General features: G+C 37.2%; 1 protein-coding gene across 2 annotated transcripts in view; it reads right to left on the bottom strand.

Annotated features, from left to right (window-relative positions):
* Window positions 1-16,204: 16,204 nt before the first annotated feature.
* The window catches only part of HEPACAM2 (HEPACAM family member 2), a 52,276-nt gene continuing 45,936 nt past the window's right edge, over window positions 16,205-22,544 (bottom strand). For both annotated transcript variants that reach the window (XM_046020227.1, XM_046020228.1), the window contains exon 11: window positions 16,205-16,258. In XM_046020227.1, coding sequence (XP_045876183.1) covers window positions 16,220-16,258 — 39 coding nt within the window. In that variant the 3' untranslated portion in view covers window positions 16,205-16,219. The remainder of the gene's footprint in view (window positions 16,259-22,544) is intronic.

Here is a 22,544-nt window from a genome sequence, read left to right as displayed (position 1 = left end):
AAAGAAATGGGCAGAGGACATGAACAGACATGACACATGAAAAAGTGCTTCACATCACTCGGCATCAGGGAAATACAAATCAAAACCACAATGAAATACCACCTCACATCAATCAGAATGGCTAAAATTAATAAGTCAGGAAATGACAGATGCTGGCGAGGATGTGGGGAGAGGGGAACCCTCCTACACTGTTGGGAATGCAAGCTGGTGCAACCACTCTGGAAAACAGCATGGAGGTTCCTCAAAAATTGAAAATAGAGCTACCCTACAACCCAGCTATTGCACTACTGGGTATTTACCCTATCCGAAGGGGCACATGCACCCGAATCTTTATAGCAGCAATGTCCACAATAGCCAAATTATGGAAAGAACCTAGATGTCCATGGATGAATGGATAAAGAAATGGTGTGTATATATATACAATGGAGTACTATGCAGCCATCAAAAGATATGAAATCTTGCCATTTGCAATAACATGGATGGAACTAGAAGGTATTATACTTAGCGAAATAAGTCAATCAGAGAAAGACAATTATCATATGATCTCTGATATGAGGAAGTTGAGAGGCAACATGGGGGGGTTTGGGGGGTAGGAAAAGAATAAATGAAACAAGATGGGATCGGGAGGGAGACAAATCACAAGAGACTCTTAATCTCACAAAATAAACTGAGGGTTGCCGGGGGGAGGGCGATAAGGAGAGGGTGGTGGAGTTATGGACTTTGGGGAAGGTATGTGCTATGGTGAGTGCTGCAAAATGTGTAAACCTGGCGATTCACAGACCTGTACCCCTGGGGCAAATAATACATTATATGTTAATAAAAAATTTTTTAAAAAAATGCTTCTTGGAGGCCCTAGAAAGGCCTATTATGAGAGATGCATTGTAGATTCTCCAGGGTTGTGGACCAGTGGCAGGACTTTTATAGCAGAAAACTACTTGATGTTTGAAAAAAGAGCCCTGGGAGACACTGAGTGCCCGACCACAGGATATTGAGTGATTATATGACCAGAGTTTCACAACAGAAGACATACACCATCAGATCCAAGGAATCATGAGGTTAAGCTGGTGAAACAGCACTCTGTCAGATGATAGAATGGTACACTTAGATCATATCAGAGGAGGTCCAGAGGTCACAAATAATTACAGACACAGGTGTATTAGTATCAGAAACAGGTCCAGAATTCCACATCATCTATCTCAATTGTGCTGTAACCTCTCCCTTAAAGTATTTTTATGACATCTTTCTTAACTTTATGACATCATGGAGCCATTCCTCATGACAAAATGAGAGAAAAGTTACAAAATTAGGCTCTGTCCATCCACAAATGAGTTGGCCTAATATATTAGTGCTAATCATGAGTCAAAATATATTGGTGCTAATCAAAAATGGACTGACACCACCCTACAACCACACTCAATGTAACGTTGACAAAAAATAATGAAGAAATCCTTCCAGTGGGCAGAGCTCTAAGCAGCACAGCTGGTCATTAATTTGTTTAGGGGGGAAATGATTTGAAGGATGGATATATGTGGACCCCCCCCCACACACCCAGCAGTGACAAATGGCTTAGGTGGATGTTCAGGGGCTTGGAAGAGCAAAGTGGATCTTGGAAACAAGAGAATTTGAGGAAGAGGCTTATGGATGGAGCTTTGAGAGAGACCAGAAACTCTGTGAATCCTTTTGCTTTATGTTATGTCCACCAGGGAGCGTCTACTGAAGAAAAGGCACTAAATGACCAAACAGTCTTACTGGGCAGGGCAACTCATGTCAGTTCTTCTGTTCTCAGCCACTAGAGTGCTTATACAATAGGCCCTTGAATAGAGTGGACAAAATGTCAGACTTGGAGGCTATTCATGTACCCAACAGTATGGACACCTCTTAGAAAGCTGGGTATAGCTACTGCCCCTGCTTATTAATGACCTAACTGCGCACAGCACAGACCAGTCCTGAGCCCTCAATAAGACACCATCTTTCAAGGATACCAGCCAGGCACTTAGTGATAGGTTGATTATATCAGAACTTTTCCACTCTGGACTAATTCATCCTTTTGAAATTGACACCCTTTTGCATATGATTTTGTCTTCCTGACTGAAGTGCCTCTGGAGTTCATAACATCAGAGTGATTACAGACTGTATGATTTACTAACATGGGATTCCACACAAGAATGCATCAGACTCAAGAGATTCATTTTAAGACAAAGAAGGTCTATTGTCCTGGAAAGACCTAGGAAGTTCTGACCCAATGAAATACTAGCCTTGTGATCTTGGCCAAGTTATTTAATCTCTTTTTGTCTCAGTCTGTCCATCTATTAAGATGAAGATGATAGGGATCCAGGTTAAGATCATGTGAGATGAGGCAACGTGTAAAAAGCCCTTCAGATACCATCAGGTATAATGATAGGAACGCATTCTGGATGTGGAGCTGTGGTCTATAGGAGGAGCTTATGAGGGAAGTGGTATTACATGTTACAGGATTTGTCATCTGGTAAGGGAAGGAAATGTGCCGGTAGCAGTTCCTATGGCCCTGAGGTCCTGTGGTTTCTTCTAGCGTGTAAGAGCAGATTCCAAGTGGAGGAAGCTTTTTGCTTGTTATCTCAGGAAACTTTTATGTATACTAATCATTCCAAGTTGGCGTGCTCCTTTCATTTTCTCTGAATACCTGGACTCTGTCCAGTCTCCTGCAGAAGAACTGTCTTGAAGGCTCTTTCTGTTGTAAATACAAACTTTCTCAGGGATTCAAGAATTTTGGAGCTTGAAATTGATTGGCTGAGTCATGAGCCCATGAGAATCAGTGTTCATAGATGAAGTTCTGCCTCATTCATGTTGCACAGCAAGTAGTACTTCTGGGGGATCTGAGCCAGGTCTTCTAAAGAACACAGCCTATGAGCACCAGAGGCTCCTAATGACCATACTCCTCAGTTTTGTAGCTCTTTAAATAGTCATACATGTGTCCTTCTTCTTGAATTATCTTTGAACATACTGAGCAGAAAAGTGTTTGGTTAGATATGTATTAAGATTTTCTTGTAAGCTTCTGTGTAGATTTTGTTTAAATGGCAGAGAACAACTATGCAAAAACAAATAACTAGAAAAATAAAATAATCTGTTGTATTTTTTATTCCTTGCATTGTCCCAGCCAAATTAGTATCTGTGGAGAAAAGGGGATCTCTTGTCACTGTTTTCTGAGGGCATATGTTGAGGGTAGTTGTTATTAGAACCCAGCAGTTAGTAGGTACTACTCATTTTCCTTTTAGCATTCAAAAAAGTTCAATTTTCCTGTGCCATACCTTGAAGGACAGTGCAGACCCTTGAGAATTTGAAAAAGACAGGATCAGATCCGACTATCTTAAAAAATTACCCTGCACTGGGATCAAAGTTGGCTAGGAGTTTTGTGGGAGAAGGTAGTGCAGAGGTTGGAGGAAAGAGCCTGAGCTCAGTAGAGTGAATAAAGGGTAGTGGGAAGCTCCTTCCCACTCACTAGGACAATAGGGGTGGGGCACAGAGCATGAGGATTGATAGGCAGGCAGGAATAGGCTCCAGTCCCCCAAGGATCATAATTTCAAGAGTTGTGAAGTGAGCTGGCAAAGGGTTCCATTGTATCAGCGCCGTGAGGTGATTTGGTAAATTAAGAGATGACACTGGGGGGATGAACTCAAATCACCCATAGAGAGAGGAGTTGCTGTAATGCTCTGAATCACTCCCACCAAGGAGCTATGAAGAAATCCCATGGGCCATTCTCTAGCCAACACAGAACCCACTCATGCAGCAAGAACAGGCCACAATCATTGGAGAGCCACTGCATGTTAGGCAGGGATGCCGTCAATCTTTCTGTGAAACTGGGCCTATTCAGGGAATTGGGAGAACCCAGACATCATCTCACAACCAGGAACCAACCAGAAACTGAAATGACACAACTGGCTTAGGACCCTAGCAGTGACAACTTCAGTAGTACAATGGGAATCTTGAATGTCACAATGGAGGCAATCGCAAGTCTGCCAAACTGGGACTGGTAAACTGGTGAAGAGAGAAGAGAAATTGAGTGTTAAGAGAGTGAGAGTGAGAGTGAGGGAGAAAGAGAAGGAGATCACTTGAAATGAGTTCACAAACCCAAATTCCACAATGCACCAAGCAGCTAATGTCATTAAGATAGACAAGAATATTGATTATGAATTCATTCCAAACAAAAGTAACTAAAATTTTGACAAGCATCTTTAGGACTGTTAAAGAGATAAAGAAGAGATACTATCCATAAATGCAACAACAATTTATGAGAAAGGTAGAAAAGATAGAGAGGAAATAGTTAATTGAAAATCTTGGAAATTACACACATAGCACACATATACATATATATCAATACTTACATATTATATAAGTAAATACATAAACGTAATACATATTTCAATTTTGTTGTATATGTATATTTTATGTTATATATGATCTATGCATACATGTTATATATGTATTATACATAATTGGATATGCACATGTATTTAATATGTATACATGTGTATATTCATATATGTGTATAAACATAAATCCCGGTTATAGTAAAAAAGAAAATCTGTGCATTGAAAGATACTTTTGAGAAATTTCTTCAAATGAAGCACAGAGAAAACAATAAATAAAAATATATGAAAGAACTATAAAAATACATGGTGAATAGTGGGAGAGACTTCAACATATATTTAATTATTCCAGAAAAACTGAAAAGAGAAAATAATGGCAATGTAATATTTACTGAGATAATGGCAGATACTTTCCAAGTTTGGAGAAAAACATGCGGCCTTAGTTGAAAGTAAAGAAAAATAACAAAGCAGAAGAAATAAAAATAAATCTGTAGCTGGACATAGCATAAATGAAACTGAAAAGCATTAAGTATAAATACAAAAAATGTAAACTCCCGGGGTGCCTGGGTGGCTCAGTGGTTTAGGCCACTGCCTTCGGCTCAGGTCATGATCTCAGGGTCCTGGGATCAAGTCCCGCATCGGGCTCTCTGCTCGGCAGGGAGCCTGCTTCCCTCTCACTCTCTCTGCTTGCCTCTCTGCCTACTTGTGATCTCTCTCTGTCAAATAAATAAATAAAATCTTTAAAAAAAAATGTAAACTCCTAGAGGAAAAGTCCCAAGTAATCTACAAAAGAGTGGAGACAGAACTAAGACAATGGGGTAATATATCCAATATTTTGAGAGACAGTAGACATCATCCTAGAAATGTACACTCGGGTAAACCATAATTCAAAGGTAAAAATGTAATTAAGACATTTTTCAGATATAAAATTTCTAGAGAATTTGTCACTAATTGATTCTTATTGAAAAAAAATGATTACATGGTGAATTGTAATAGTAAGAGAAGTACACCTAGAGGGAACACACATGAGTTAAAAAATTGGAGACAAACAGGACATTGAGAAACATATAAAGGCACACAAATTGATAAAATATGCTGAAAATTTTATTCTCTAACTAAAACTCTAGCCTGCAATAATAGGTGTGTGTGTGTGTGTGTGTGTGTGTGTGTGTGTGTGTGTGTGTATTTTCTGATAAAGGAATATTAAAGCTTTATATTTTTCAGATATAAAGATATGGATTAACTTCAATTTAAAAAAAGTGATTGAAAAAATATATAGGGTACCTCTAAGGGAAGAGAAATACAATCCAAAGCTTCCATGAAAGTGGGAGATATAAGAAATGTAGAAAACTTTATCAATTTAACAAGAGACAGGAAAACAAAACAAACAAACAAAAAAACAAAAACAAAGAGAAAGCATGATAAGTAAAAAACATAAAATATGAAGAGAAAATGGAAATATATATTGATCACAAGAGAAAATGCAAATATATACTGATCACAGTGAATATGAATGAATTAAACTCAGTGAAATTCAGTCTGTCATTAGGACAACATGTAGCTTACAAGAGACACAACTAAACTAAAAATCACACAGATTTTTAATAAATAAAGTATTAAAAAAGCATTAAAATATACTTTAAAATAAAGTATTAAAATAAAATAAATATTAAAGTATTAAAATAAAGTATTAAAAATATAGTATCAAATAAAGTATTAAAAAATATACCAAGAAAATAATTAAAGGATATATCAATGTTAATACCAAATAAAACAAAATAGAATGTGAGACAAAAGACTTTGGTAGGAATGAAGAACATTCTACCTGGAAAATAGAATAATGAATTTGTGGGCACCTAAAAACATAACCTTGAAACATATAAAGCAAAAAAATAAATTACATGGTGAAATTGACAAAACACAATGTAGTTGAATTAAAAACATGAACATGAAATGAGAGGATTGCAGAAAAATATTTAAAGCCTGGGACTTGAAAAAGGAATTTTTGGCACAAAACACTAAGACACAAACCATAAAGGAAAATATTACATTTTTGTTTACAATTAAAAAGCCTTGTTATAACAGAAGATGTAACCAATCTCAAGGGTTTCACCACTTGGGGCGCACTGAATTGAACACAATCTAAGGAAATATTGAAAGCAAAGAAATTTTTTTTTTATTAAAGATTTTATTTTTTTATTTATTTGACAGAGAGCGATCACAAGTAGGCAGAGAGGCACACAGAGAGAGAGAGAGGAGGAAGCAGGCTCCCTGCCAAGGAGAGAGCCAGATGTGGGACTCAATCCCCAGACCCTGAGATCATGACCTGAGCCAAAGGCAGAGGCTTAACCCACTGAGCCACCCAGGAGCCCTGAAAGCAAAGAAATTTTTTAGTACTTGTTACAAGTAGGGGGACAGGGAAATAGGAAATATATACCAAAACTATATAAGGTACCATTTCACATCTATTATATAGTTAAAATAATATAAAGAGTTGGTGCAACAAAACACTCATAAGTTCCCGGTGGGAATATAAATTGTAAGGAGTGCAATTAGTCAGTTTTAGAGAAGCCAAAGATTTCCATGACCCTAAGATGGATTTTCAGTTTCTTAAGTTTATACCATAGAGAAATTCTCACATAGGTTCATGAAATAAATGAATGATAATATTCATTGTTCTAGAGAAGAAAATAAAAAAATCCAAGCATTCAATAGAGGAAAGATAAATACATTGTGAGATGTTTATATAATTTAATATTATACAATAATTAAGATGGATAAACTAGGCCTACATGTATCAACATGAATAAATTTCCAAAATTTATTATTCATGATAAAAGTAAAAAGTATCTATAATATGGCACCATTCATTTAAAATTTAAAAACTTGAAAACAATACTATAAATTGCTTATGATTACTGTTAACAAAAATTCAACTGAATAAATTTTAGTATATGTGCTGCCAAAGTGAGCACTCAACTGAATAAATTTTAAAGATATAATTGGCTTTATTGGTTGATTCATGAATCAGGCAATTTAAGTATTCCATCTAACAAGTAAAGGGGAGTCTTACCATGCAGATTACCTCATCTTCCTTTGGAGAATGAAAAGGTCCATGCGATAAACTCATTGGCACCCATCCAAAAATTTCTGACAGACCAGTTAAGCCTAGATTTTGTGGGGAGGTTGAAACTGAAATCAAATTGCATATTAAGACCCAGCTTGGGGACTCAGTCAAAGAGACACCATTTTGGACCTGTGGTTTTCTTTTTAACATTATAATCTAAAATGAATGTAAAAGAAATTTTGGGTGGGTTGCCTTGGTGGCTCAGTCAGTTAAGCATCTGACTCTTGATCTCAGCTGAGATCTCAACCTCAGGTTTGTGAGTTCAAGCCCCATGTTGGGCTCCATGCATAGCATGGAGCCTACTTTTTTTTTTTAAGACATTTTAAATGTTATGTATTGTATTAAAAATATTATTCTGACTTCTGATTTCAGCAATGACATGTCTAAGGCTCTGAAGTAATTGTTCCCATCCTTACAATAAGGAAAATGTTGAATGAAATAAAAATCAGTGACTTTTTTTGGACCCATCAAAGAACTGAGGTCACAGAGAAAATTGCCAAACTGAAATCTGGACACACAAACAAATACAGAGAATCATAGTTGAGATCTGCTTACCTGGAGGAGAAGTTAATGAAGCCATAAAATGGTGAGGACACTTAAGTAGTAATTTTGATGACTTGTTGGAGGCTGAGTGTGGACTAACATGAGAATAAGAAACTCTTAGTCTTAGGAGGGACCCATACTTCCATAGGTTTTACCTCCATGTGAAGAGCCAAGGAAATTCTGCCTCCCAGCTCTGGCTGGGAGTGTGGGAGGTGGGTGGGGAGAAGAAAAGCAATCATTTTGAAATACACCCAGAGCACTCTTTGAAACAAAGGGCTACTCTCTAGTGGAAAAGACTTTCCCAGCATCTTACCCTACCTACAAGGAAAGGCCTTTACCCAACTCCAGCTCACTTTTGCCTTCCTGTCTTACCTAAGGGGGAGAAGTTAAGAAATAGTTGTGCAAGTCACAGCCAAGGAACATTGAGATTTAATTACAGAATTATAGAATGCTTTCCCTCCTCTACACCTTAGCACCACATTAACAGGGCTCCAGTGTAATCACAGTGGATTATAGCTAAAAGAACTTAAAAATACAGACTTAATTCAAGGAGGATGCAAAATCAAGGACACTGGAGGAATTTAAAGCCTCTGAAACCTATAGTTCATACATACCCACGGCCCAGTATATTAATTTTCTGGGCCACTGAAACAAATTAGTACAAACTGGGTGGCTTACAAATAACAGAAATTTGTTATCTCACAGTTCTGGAGACCAGAAGTCCAAGATGGATATGTTGGCAGGGATGGTTTCTTCTGGGGGCTACAGAGGAGAATCTGTTCCATGCCTATAGCCTAATTTCTGGTGGCTTCAAGCATCCCTTGGTTTGTACATGTTGTTCTCCTTGTGTCAAGGTCACCAATCATATTGGATTAAAGGCCCACCCTACTCCAGTATAGCTTCATCTTAACAAATTATACCTGCAATGACCTTATTTCCAAAAAGGTAAAATTCCTAGGCACTAGGGATTAGGACTTAAATATATGAATCTTAGAGACGCACAATTCAACCCATTACACAGACTAATAAAATAATAAAGAAAACATAAATTGATAATATCAGAAATAAAAGAGAGGTCATCATACACTGTATGTTAACTAACTGAAATTAAAATAAAAACTTAAAAATAAATAAGGAAAGAAAGACAGTGAACAACAATAAAAAAGAGAGAGGTCATCACTACTTATCTCACTGACAATAAAAAGTTAACAGAAGAATACCATGAATAACTCTTTTGTTACTAATTTGGGATCTTTGATAAAATGGACCAATTTCTTGCAAGGCAAACTATGGAAACTCACACAATAAGAAATAGATAGTCAGAATAGGCTTATATTTTTTTCAAGATATCAAATCAATAATTAATAATCTTCCAAAAAAGAAAGCACCAGACCTACACCGTTTTATTGGTGATTTCTATCAGATATATTTTAAAAAGAAACAATACTGGTGGTAAGGCAATCTTTTCCAGAAAACAGTGGTTGAGGGAATATATCCTAACTCAATATTCGAGGCTAGCAACACTCTACTACCAAAACCTGAGAAAAACATCATTAGAATGGAAAACTACAAACTGCTGTTATCTTTCATGAACATACGTGCAAAAATCCTCAATAAGGTATTTGCAAATAAAATCTAACAGTGTTTGAAAAGAATTATATATCTGAACCACAGGGATTTTCCAGGTATGGAAGTATGGAAGGCTGTTTCAATATTTGAAAATTAATTAATGTAATCGACCACATCAATGACCTAGAGAAGAAAAATCATACAATTGTACCAATTGATACAGTAAAAGCATTTGGCAAAATCTAACAGCCAGGGGTGCCTGGCTGGCTCAGTGGGTTAAACCCTCTGCCTTCAGCTCAGGAAATGATCCCAGAGTCCAGGGATCAAGCCCCACATCGGGCTTTCTGTTCAGCGGGGAGCCTGCTTCCCTTCCTCTCTCTCTGCCTGCCTCTTAGCCTACTTGCAATCTCTGTCTGTCAAATAAATAAATAAATAAATAAATAAATAAATAAATAAATAATCTTTAAAAAAAAAGATTCATTCATAATAAAAATTCTCAGCAAACTAGATAAGAGGAGATAGTCCACTGTTCAATGAAGAACATGTACAAAAACCTACAGCTAACATCATACTTTGTGGTGAGAAACTAGATGCTGTTCCCCTGAGATCAGGAACAAGGCAAAGGCAAAGATGTCTGCTCTCACCACTCCTACTCAACATTGTACTTGAAGCCCCAAATAGAGCATTTCGAAAAAAAGAGAAAGAAAATGCTGTACAGATTGGGAAAGAAAAAATAAAACTATTAAGACCATTAAAACTAATAAGATTATTGGAGTAATGCAGATAAGAAATAATGGTGACATGGATCTATTGGTGGTAGAGATGGAGAGAAGATAGACTTTTTTTTTCTTTTTCCAAATTCTATCAGTTGTGTTAAAATATACTTCCATCAAGTAGACTTTCTTCTCCAAATGCTACAGGACAGTGAAAATGTGCACATATATAAGATTTGTAATCTTTTGTCTTCTAAGGACACATGCTTCAGACTGGATGCTGGATGGCTAAATAGATGCTTTAGGAAGGTCAGTCTAAAGACAGAAATGACCAGAGACATAAAGCCATCCAGGGTCAGCCATATTGCCAGCACCAAAGTGGCAGTGGGGCTACCACTAGAAAGTTTGGGCACTGAGCTGGCTGCTTGGTCCTCTACCTCCTTGATGTCCTTTGAGCCTGGTCTATGCAGGACCACAGTCTTTTTCTCCAGCTTTTTTGGTGGGAAGAGGAAATTTCTTATTATTTCATCTGGCTCTTCAAAGAACAGCTGGGCATGGAGCTTGGCCATGTCATCAGGCTCCAAATGCACCACGTGTTCAGCAGGTCTTAAATAGCAGGGAATTGAAGTGAAGGAGCTTGAAGATAGATTAAGCTTGAAGATTAAGGGAGGTGGAAGCATTAAGAATGACTTTTAGGAGTTGGTTTGCATAACTAGATTGGTGATGGGGCCATTTATAGACCTGGAAGAGGAAATTTGGAAGGAAAAATCATGAGCTAGGTTTTGGTCAAATGGAGACTGAGATGTCTTGGAGACTTTTAAGTGACAAAACTTAGGTGTTTTTATATGTTCCTGGAGCTCAGAGAAGCACTGGGCTAGAAATTAGGGTGTGTGAATCATTTGTGTATAAATGGTAATTGAAACAATAGCTAAGAAGAAATTGCCTAGAAGAGATTACAGAGTGGAAAGAGGGCTAAAGACTGAGCCATGATATTTAATGACCAATGGGAGGGAGAGGAACTGGAGAGGAGAGAGAGGAGTGGCTAGAAAAGAGGAGAAAATTGAGAGTAGTGAGTGTTGCAACACATTGGTCAAGAGTATTGACTATGCTGAGATACTGCAATGAAGACTGAAAAAAAGCCATGAGTTTAGCAACATGAAGACCATTAGTGGCTTAACAGGTGTTTTAATGGGGTGGTGAGGCTATATACCAAACTGGAGTGAGTTTAGGGTTGAGCAGAATGGGTGAAAATTATGATAACAAATATAGAAAATTAAGAAGACTATGAAGTGAGATAGAGAAGGCTATAGTTTGCTAGAAGCTGGGAGGTGGTGGACACGAGTTGAGTGAGGAATTATTATCTTAAATAACAGATACTTCAGTATATCTTAAAGCTAGTGGAAAATGTTCAATTGAGAGGGAAGAATGACTATACTAATAAGAAGAAAAGGGATAATGGATAGTGTAAAGTTCTTGAGTATGAGAAGGGAAAGAACTCCAAGCAGAGGTGGAGAGAGTAGATCCCTCTATGATAACTGGAGAGATGTAGACCAGGACAGAAACACAAGGGAGGTATGTATGTTTTATTTTAGAAAGATGAAGTCTCTATCTGATGACTGCTGTTTTCTCTATAAAGTAGGGACTTCATTTCATTTATCTTGACTGGTATATATGAAAAATAAAACAATCTCTTCCAGCATATTTATTAATTCAGATTTTTAGGTACATAGTAGTTTAGTTTTGTGGATTATGGATTATATTATTTTTGGTATTATTTTTGGCGTCCTATTGCACACTGTATAGTTATATACCTCTTTAGGTTTTTGTGTTTTTTTTTAATATTTTTTTTAAAGATTTTATTATTTATTTGACAGAGAGAGATCACAAGTAGGCAGAGAGGCAGGCAGAGAGAGAGGAGGAAGCAGGCTCCCTGCCGAGCAGAAAGCCCGATGCGGGACTCGATCCCAGGATCCTGAGATCATGACCTGAGCCAAAGGCAGAGGCTCAACCCACTGAGCCACCCAGGCGCCCCCTCTTTAGGTTTTTAACAGTTTATAAAAGACCTAAAATCTTTCTATGAGGAGAAAAATTATAGAAATTACAACTAAAGGTGATTTTTTATGTATTTTTATTTTTTTTTAACATTTTATTTATTTATTTGACAGAGAGAGAGATCACAGGTAGGCAGAGAGAGAAAGGAAGGGAAGCAGGCTCCCCGTGGAGCAGAGAGCCGGATGCGGGGCTCGATCCCAGGACTCTGGGATCATGACCTGAGCTGAAGGCAGAGGCTTAAACCACTGAGCCACCCAGGCACCCCTGATGTATTTTTAAATGGCTGCATCATTTCCATTTTATATATGCATTATAATCATTTCAACATTAATTTTCTTAAATAATGCCATAATATTCTTATAATGTGTCTTTGTCTCTCATCATTTCCTAAACATGAAATTACTAAACATTTTTTAAAATGTCATAATGCATATTGTCAAATTGCCCTCCAGAAAGATCCTCAGTTCATTTAGTCAAACTCCAAAGGCAAAATCTAATTGAGTGATAAGTATGCTAATTTAAAACCAGGATACTGTTTCCGGTTTCTAGAATTTATTTTAAATGAACATTTTCTAGCTTGGAACCATAGGTGGCACTAAAGCATCAAGGAATGGAACCACTTCCATAATCCTAGGTTGGCAGGGATTATGAATGGACATTTCAGCCACCATTTTATAGCAGGCAAGCTATATTTCTAGAAAAAAATCCTTCCTGTTCTTAACACTAGAAGACCAAGTGGCTTCTTCTGATATAGATGGGACATGCATTAAATACTGCTTGCCTTGACTTAGTTTAAAATGAAAATCTGATAGTTGGCTTTCCCTCTGTAACTTCCTTCAGTGATGACAGTAGAAAATGGTTTTACCATCCCCAATTTATGTTGGAAGATAGGAAGCATTTGTGTATCACAAAATTCTAACCCCTACTACCTTGCCACTTACAATAAAACTCCATTAGAGTCAAAGAACATAGGAATTGAGTCGACCCATTAAAACTGCTTTAGACTAGTTTAAACAAGTACGCACTGCTTCAGAGATCCTCCAGAGTCACATTAAATACACACACATCCTTCAGCTGGGTCTTCTTGTTTCTATATAAATAAAGATCTTACTGACAACATTCTGGGAGCAGCTTGGTATTAGAGATATAAGTTAAAATTCTGGATACCCAATTCTAGAACTTTCAAGAACACTGCCTTATATATTTTCCTATGTGCAGATAGAATAGTTTACAGGTCTGCTTCACTGCAATGGAAACATTGCTTGAATACATATAAATATGTATGTAGATGTTTATATATTAAAAGAAATACATTTATATGCATATATGTGTATGCATTATATACACAGCAAGAGAGATATACTCCTTTTGATTATAGTTTGTTGATTCTGCTTAAAAGATTTCCACTTTTTCTAGTTTCCTTCTGAAAAGTGAAAACCACCTGAGCACTGAACAAATTTAACAGTTGATTAAACATTTCCGCAACTGTTTAATTCCAGAAAGTTTAGGGGTCTTACTTGGGGACATGTAAATAGACATGAAGCCTCTCATACAATTTCACAGGACAGTCTTTGGTGGATTGGCTGAGAGGAAGCTGAGAGAGACACAGACATTTACTCACCAGTTAATGCCATTGGATGGGTGACCTAACTTCCCTGAGACTCAGTTTGTTCATCTATAAAGTGGGGATAATGTTATTCTGATGATTAAGGGAGTTATTCTGATTAAGGGATGATCATGATGATTAAGGCAGAAAAGTTCATAAAGTTATTTTGATGATTAAGGGAGAAAATATATATTATATTTTATCAATTATAATTTTATCAATTATCAAAATATAGTCGACACACAGTGTTATAGTAGTTTCTTTCAGGTATGCAACATAGTGATCTAACAACTCTGTAGGTTATGCTATGCTCACTGCAAGTGTAGCTACCCTCTGTCACCATACAACGCTTTTGCAGTATCACTATATTCTTCACACTGTGCTTTTCACTCTCATCTCTTATTCATTCCATAACTGGAAGCTTGTAGCTCTTACTCCCCTTCACTTCTTGCCCATTTTCTTCCCCAAAAGTATCCACTTGGTCATTTGGTTTTTAGATTCCACATATAAGTGAAATCATATGGTATTCATCTTTGAGTTATTTCACTTAGCCAATACCCTTCAGGTCCATCCATTTTGTTGAAAATGGCAAGATCTCATTCTTTTTTCACTAAGTAATATGCAGATGTACATATATGTACATGCATAGACACACACATGCCCCATGTCTTCTTTATCCATTCATCCATGGATGGACACTTGATCCATTCATCTATGGGTTGCTTCCATATCTTTGCTATTATAAATAATGCTGCAATAAACACAGGGGTGCATATATCTTTTTGAATTAGTGTTTTCATTTTCTTTGGGTACATACCCAGTAGTGAAATTACTGGATTGTATGGCATTTCTATTTTTAATTTTTGAGGAATCACCTACTGATTTCCACAGTGGCTACATCAATTTACACTCGTACCAATAGGCATGAGGGTTTCTTTTTCTTCACATACTCTCCAACACTTGTTATTTCTCATCTTTCTGATAACTAGCCTTTCTGACAGGTATAAGGTGATATCTCATGGTGGTTTTGTTTTTAATTTGGGGGGGGAATATATTTTAAGTAGCTAGCAGAAGTTGGCAGCTGTTGCAACAATAAATTAATTAAGTGACTCTATAAAAGACCTCTTCCTCAGGTTAATCTTGTGGATCCCAATTCAGTGTTTCAATTCAATTTCAAATCAATTTAGTTCGATTCACTTCAATGGCATAAACTTTTATCCATAAGAAGCAAGACCCCAGTTATTTTATATCTATATCTATATTTATATTATATCTATCTTTATATATTATATCTATATTTATATAGTGAATATTTTATATTCACTAGCCCTCTGACTAACCTTGCAGTTGCCTTGGTAGCCAACAGCCCATCCTCTCTTGGTGACAGAAGCTTCTTTACTTCAGGTTTCACCCTTCTTCCTTCTTCTATAGTCCAGTAGGAGAAATGGCCAGGCCATTAAAGCCAAATATCTATATATTCTGATGAAGAAAGAAAATTCTGGGTTTCAGCAATGAAATTTTGTTTTATATATCTTATTGCTGTGCTCTGAATCTTGATGTCCTTCTGTCTTGAGCACAGTTCCTCTCAGGTGGCCAGAACAACACAGTTAGTTCAGAATCCTCTGTTTGGGGAGCCCTGCATGTCCAGAGGCACCAGCTGACACAAATATCCCCTATTCACATTCTCTGATTTCTACCTTTATGGGATCCAGTTTGGGAGCAGGAGAAAAGAATTAAAGGCAGGAATGAAAACAAGGAGAAATGAAATCAGGAAAAAAAAAAAAAAAAAAAAAGGAAAACCAGGAGGAAAGGGACAAAGAAAATGGAGAAAAAGAAAGGAAGGTAAATGAAAAGGACATAACAATGTTGAACAAATGGAATTCCAGTAAAATAAATGATTTTGAGTGTTAGATTCTCCTTATGTGTTTTTATTCTTGTTATTGTAAACATATATATAAAGCAGTACAAATTTATGTAAAGTAAAAAAGAAAAAAATGTAAGCCTCTCCACCCACTACTCTTTTCTTCTTTCCAATGGTTGCTAACCATTCATAGTTTAGTATATTTACTACTGAATACTCTCTTCACATAAAGAAATAAAATTTTTTATTCACAACTACCCTGTGATATATTGTTTTTCAGCTAATAATATGTACAGGACTTTCCCCCATGCATTACATATAGATTTATCTCTTGCCTTTTAATAGCCACAGAGTACCCAAACTTTATTTGGCCAGGATTTACTTGGTCTCACACTTGACAAGTGCTTAGGCTGGTTTCTTGTTCTCTTCCTTTAAGCAGATAATCTAAAAAGGAAAAAAAATCCAAAAATGTTCTAAAAACATTTGAACATTTTAATGACATAGTAATTTTTTGGCAACACTATAGTGTGTATGATTACTTATCAGTGCCTCCACTAAGTAGTGGGCATAAAAATGATAAGGGTACAAGTGAGGTGACATGCTGAGTTCTCAAATGTGAAAACAAACCTTTGGTCTAGTTCCTGCTTCAGTTATTTAAGCAAAGGCAGCAGTTTGGTTAAGATTTGGATCTGACAGTATCTGTCTGCTAAGAAGATATAGATATTTTTAGTAAGTTAATAAAATCATAGGCTATAGAATTTAAAGAAATTAAAGAGCTTGTTTGGTCCTACCCTCTCACATTAGAGATTAGACAACTGTGGCTCTGCGTAAAAAAACAGTGTTTGGTCTTGCCTGGACATATCCAATAGTATTTTGCTAATATCATTTCTAGGTTTCATTTATTTATTTAAAGTAAATTTCATCCATTGTCTTGCAGGGGTAAGTAGACATATGACAAGGGCTCCAACCAAGTTCTGAGGGTAGCGCTATGGGCCTACATAAGAGTCTTGGATGTTTACTGGGGCAGCTGCACAGCAGAGGTAATATCGGCACTGATAATCTTAAAAAATAAACAGTAGTTTTCCAGAAGGACAAGGAATATATCATGGAGGTTTTCCATGTACAGTCATGATATACCTTATCATGACATTTATTGAGAGATTTTTGAGAGTAGACAGTTTAAAACAATGCAGTCTTAAGTGACTATCTTTGTCTATCAACATCCAATTATGACTATTTGGCAGATTAGTCTCTACTACTGAGGGCCTGAAGCTAAAAATCAGAACTCCCAGTTGCTAAATTTCTTAAAATGAAAAATCATAAATTTAAAAAATTAAATTAAAAAATATTAATTATATGTTAATTAGACTAATAAAATTTCACTAAAATAGAACCGAGAAAATGTGGTTTTAGGTGGTGGTCACTAGAAATCCAGGAACCTCCTTCACTAGGGACAAAAAGATATAGGATCACTCTCTTTCTTAGATATTTATGGATACACAGTGATAAAATTTGTGTCTAATTTCTTACCCTTACTGCCTTTTTAAAGTGTGCCCAGATTAACCTTAATGTTTCTTTCTGAGGCACCTGGGTGGCTCAGACAGTTAAGTGTCTGCCTTCGGTTTAAGTCATAATCCCAAAATCCTGGGATTGAGCCCTGCAGCAGGCTCCCTGCTCAGGAGGGAGTTTGCTTCTTTCTCTCCCTCGGCCCCTACTCCCTTGGCTTGTGCTCGCTCGCTCTTTCTCTCTCTCTCTCTCAAATAAATAAAATATTTTTTTCAGAAAGCTTTCTTCCTGAAGCAAGATGGTGGAAGGGTAGGAGGCTCACTGGAAGGTGATATCTTTCGTCAAGAATACAGCCAGAAAGGTGACTTTGCAAAGAGGAGGCCAGGGTGGGAAGCAAGATGACTGAGGAGTAGGAGACTGAAATATCAGTTCCCAGGAGTTCAGCTACATAGTTATCAAACCATTCTGAACACCTACAAACTCAACAAGAGATAGAAGAGAAGAAGAGCAGCAATTCTAGGACCAGAAAATCAACCACTTTCTGGAGGGTAGGATGTGCGGAGAAGTGAATCCAAGGTGATATACAGGAAGACAGATGGGGTGGGGGTGCTCCTGGCAAGTGAGGGAGCAGCCTAGCACAAAATCGGAACTTTTAGAAGTCTGCTCCACTGAGGGACTTTGCTCCAGAGGCTAAGTGGGGTTGAAGTCCTCGCATGGACAGTGTGATCTCAGGACCCACGGGGTCATAAAAAGACCAGGGGTGTCTGAGTGTGGCAGAGCTCCAGCCAGGTATCAGAGCAGGGAAGCTGCCTGCACAGATGGAGCCGAGAATTGGGCTCTCGGCTCAGGATTACCTTAAACCATGATCCAAGGCAGTTGGACCACTGTTCTTCGAGCAGGGACCCCACAAGTGGCAGATGCAGAAAGACCCCCCTCCTTCCTCCTCTGGGAGGAGTGGCATGGGAGTGTGCTGCAGGAACCTTCTGGGTTTGGAGACTCCAAACAGGGCTGTGTGCCAGAGATAGAAATTCTCAGTCATAAGCTGGTTGAGCTCTGAGTGTGGCTGGAGACCAGGGAGATGGGAGGGATTGACTAATTTTCTCTAAGGGTGCACTGAGGAGTGGGGTCCTGAACTCTCGGCTCCTACGGGGCCAGAGATTGGGAGGCCACCATTTTCATTCCCATCCTCTAATGCTCTATGGAAAGCGTTCAGGTAACAAAAGCTCCTGAGAGCAAACCCTAGCAGATTACTTAGCCTAGCCCCTGGCAAGGGTGGTGCAATTCCTCCTTGGGCAAAGACATTGGAGAATCACAACAGGCCCATCCCCAGAAGATAAGCAGGGACATCCAGTCAAGACCAAGTTCATTAATCAATGAGAACTGCAGAACTCCAGAGCTAGGGGAAAGCAACACATAGATTCATGGCTTTTGGGGGCACCTGTGTGGCTCAGTCGTTAAGCATCTGCCTTTGGCTTAAGTCATGATCCCAGGGTCCTGGGATCGAGCACTACATTGGGCTCCACACTCAGTGAGAAACCTGCTTCTCCCTCCCCCACTCCCCCTGCTTGTGTTCCCTCTATCACTGTGTCTCTCTCTGTCAAATAAATAACTAAAATCTTAAAAAAAAAAATTCATCCTCCCCTTTCCCCATGATCCTTTAGTCCTCCAAAATTAAATATTTTAAATTTTATTTTTTCTTATTCTATTTTTAAAAATTTTCCTCTAACCTATTTTAATATAACTATTTTATCTTATCAATACCTTTTAAAAAATCTTTTTTAAAATTTTCATTGTTATAGGGGTACCTGGGTGGCTCAGTGGGTTAAGCCTCTGCCTTTTGCTCAGCTCATGGTCTCAGGGCCCTGGGGTTGAGCTCCACATTGCTTGGGCTCTCTGCTTGGTAGGGAGCCTGCTTCCCCCTCTCCCTCTGCCTACTTGTGATCTCTATCTGTCAAATAAATAAATTAAAAATCTTTAAAAAGTTCTCATTGTTATATTCATATTTTATCCCTTCATTGTATTTATTTTTTGTATATGTATAGGGTTTTTTTTTTCTTTAAAATTTTGGAATACAATTTCTTCTAATAGATCAAAATATACTCTAAATCTAGTACATGGGTTTATTCTAGTCTCCAGCCTGATCACATTCTTTCCTCTTTTTTTTTTCTTTTTTCCACCAACTTCTTATCAATTCCTTTTTTAGAATCATTTTAAACTTTCATCTTTACAATCATATTCCATCCCTTCACCATGTTTACCCACACACACACATATATATTTTTTTCTTTAAAATATTGGGAGGTAGTTTTTTCTAAAAGACCAAAATACACCCAAAATCAAGTGTGTGGCTCAGTTCTATTCACCAGTCTAATATATATATATATATATATATATATATATATATATATATGATATATAGAGAGAGATGTATTATTAGATATATATAGAGATTAATATTTAGAGATTAATATATATATTAATAGATATATATATTAGATATATAGAGAGAGATGAGGAAGGACATTATATCATATATATATGTATTCCCCTTCCCTTTTCACCCCTTTTTTCTCCCCCTAGTTTTGGTCTCTTCTGATTTGGTTAGTGTATATTTTCTGGGGTCATTGCTACCCATTTAGTATTTTGTTCTCTAATTCATCTATTCTCATCTGGATAAACGACAAGGTGGAAAAACTCACCACAAAAAAAAAAAAAAAAAAGAGAACAAGAGGCAGTACCAATGGCTAGGGACCTAATTAATATGGACATTAGTAATATGTCAGAACTAGAGTTCAGAATGATGATTATCAAGGTGCTAGCTGGGCTCAAAAAAAAAGCATGGAAGGCACCAGAGAATCCCTTTCTGGAGAAATAAGACTAAAATCAAACCTAGTTGAAATTAAAAAAGCTATTAATGAGGTGCAATAAAAAATGGAGGCCCTTACTGCTAGGATAAATGAGGCAGAAGAGAGAATTAATGATATAGAAGACCAAATGATGGAGAATAAAGAAGTTGAGCAAAAGAGAGACAAACAACTATTGGACCACGAGGGGAGAATTCGAGAGATAAGTGATACCATAAGATGAAACAATATTGGAATAATTAGGATCCCAGAAGATGAAAGAGAAAGAGAGGCAGAAGGTATATTGGAGCATATTACAGAGAAATTCCCTAATTTGGCAAAGGGAACAAGCATCAAAACCCAGAAGGCACTCAGAACCCCGCTCAAAATCAATAAAAATACGTCCACACCCTGTCATCTAATAGTAAAACTTACAAGTCTCAGTGGCAAAGAGAAAATCCTGAAAGCAGCTCAGGACAAGAGGTCTGTAACATCCAACAGTAGAAATATTAGATTGGCAGCAGACCTATCCACAGAGACCTGGCAGGCCAGAAAGGGCTGGCATGATATATTCAGAACACTAAATGAGAAAAATATACAGTTAAGAATACTGTATCCAGTTAGGCTGTCATTGAAAATAGAAGGAGAGAAAGAAAGCTTCCAAAAAGTAAAAGAATTTGCAAACACCAAACCAGCCCTACAGGAAATATTGAAAGGGGTCCTCTAAGCAAAGAGAGAGCCTAAAAGTAACAGACCAGAAAGGAACAGAGGCAATATACAGTAACGGTCACCTGACAGGTAATACAATGGCTGTAATACTAATACTAATACTAATACTAATACTAAATTCATATCTTTCAATAGTTACCCTGAATGTAAATGGGCTAAATATCCCAATCAAAAGACACAGGGTATCAGAATGGATTAAAAACAAAACAACAGGAAAAAATAAGAACCATTGATATGCTGTCTACAAGAAACTCATTTTAGACCCAAAAACATCTCCAGATTTAAAGTTGAGGGGGTGGAAAACAATTTACCGTGCTAATGGACATCAAAAGAAAGTGGGGGTGGAAATCCTTATATCAGATAAATTAGACTTTAAACCAAAGACTATAATGAGAGATAAGGAAGGACATTATATCATATTTAAGAGTCTGTACAACAAGAAGACCTAACAATTTTAAATATCTATGCTCCTAACTTGGGAGTAGCCAATTTTACAAACTAATTAAAAATAAAATCAAAGAAACATATCAACAATAATACAATAGTAGTAGGGGACTTTAACACCCCCTCACTGAAATGGACAGATCATCTAAGTAAAAGATCAACAAGGAAATAAAGGCCTTAACTGACACACTGGACCAGATGGACATCACAGATATATTTAGAACAGTCCATCCCCAAACAACAGAATACACATTCTTCTCTAGTGAACATGGAACATTCTCCAGAATAGATCACATCCTGGGTCACAAATCAGGTCTCAACCTGCATATTTTCAGAGCACAATTCTTTGAAACTAGAACTCAGTCACAAGAGGAAAGTTGGAAAGAACTCAAATACATGAAGGCTAAAGAGCGTCCTCCTAAAGAATGAATGGGTCAACCACGAAATTAAAGAATTAAAGAAGAATTTTAAAAATTATGGAAACAAAAGAAAATGAAAACACAACTGTTCAAAATCTTTGGAACGCAGCAAAGGTGGTCCTGAGAGGAAAGTATATAGTGATATAAGCCTTCCTCAAGAAACAAGAAAGGTCTCAAGTAAAAAAAAAGTTTCTTCCCAAGTTCTTTTGCTTAACCTTCCTTGGCTTCTCTTTAATTTCCTAAAGTTGGTCTTTCCAAGGGTGTTTCCCTCCTTGTTTGCTCTTGATCTCATCCTTTTGCATCCATTTCCAGTTGTTCATTTCCATAAAAAACTTCAATTTTATTTGGATGTCTACTCTTCCTCCACCCAGCCATGTTCTTCTGGGAGTGTTGACGCCATCTCCAGGGGGTTAAATTCTGCAGACTGTACCAACCTAATCTCGTACCTCTTGCCAGCAATTCCTTTAGGAGAGGACATTTCACATAGCCAAGGAAAAACTACAACTACTGAAATTCTGGTGGAGGCTGCTGGGAAAAGTTTCTTTATGCATAAGAAAATGACCTAGGAAAAGGTGTTTTTTTTTTCCTTGTTCTGGATTTTGTGATGTCTAGATATAATTTCTGCAACTGCTGCAGCCAACTGTAACCATGAGAGCAGAGTGGAGAAATGGAAGAGAACTTGGGTTCTTGATGATACTGTTGAGTCATTAAACGAACCAATCCTGGAGTCTACCTTGCATTTGAACTTCCCGTCACTTGGGATAATAAATTATTCTAAGTCAGTTTTAG

The sequence above is a fragment of the Meles meles genome, chromosome 10 (assembly GCF_922984935.1).
Source record: "Meles meles chromosome 10, mMelMel3.1 paternal haplotype, whole genome shotgun sequence".
Lineage (NCBI taxonomy): Eukaryota > Metazoa > Chordata > Mammalia > Carnivora > Mustelidae > Meles > Meles meles.
The sequence above is the reverse complement of the archived record's forward strand: the minus strand, read 5'-3'. Positions and strand labels throughout refer to the sequence as shown.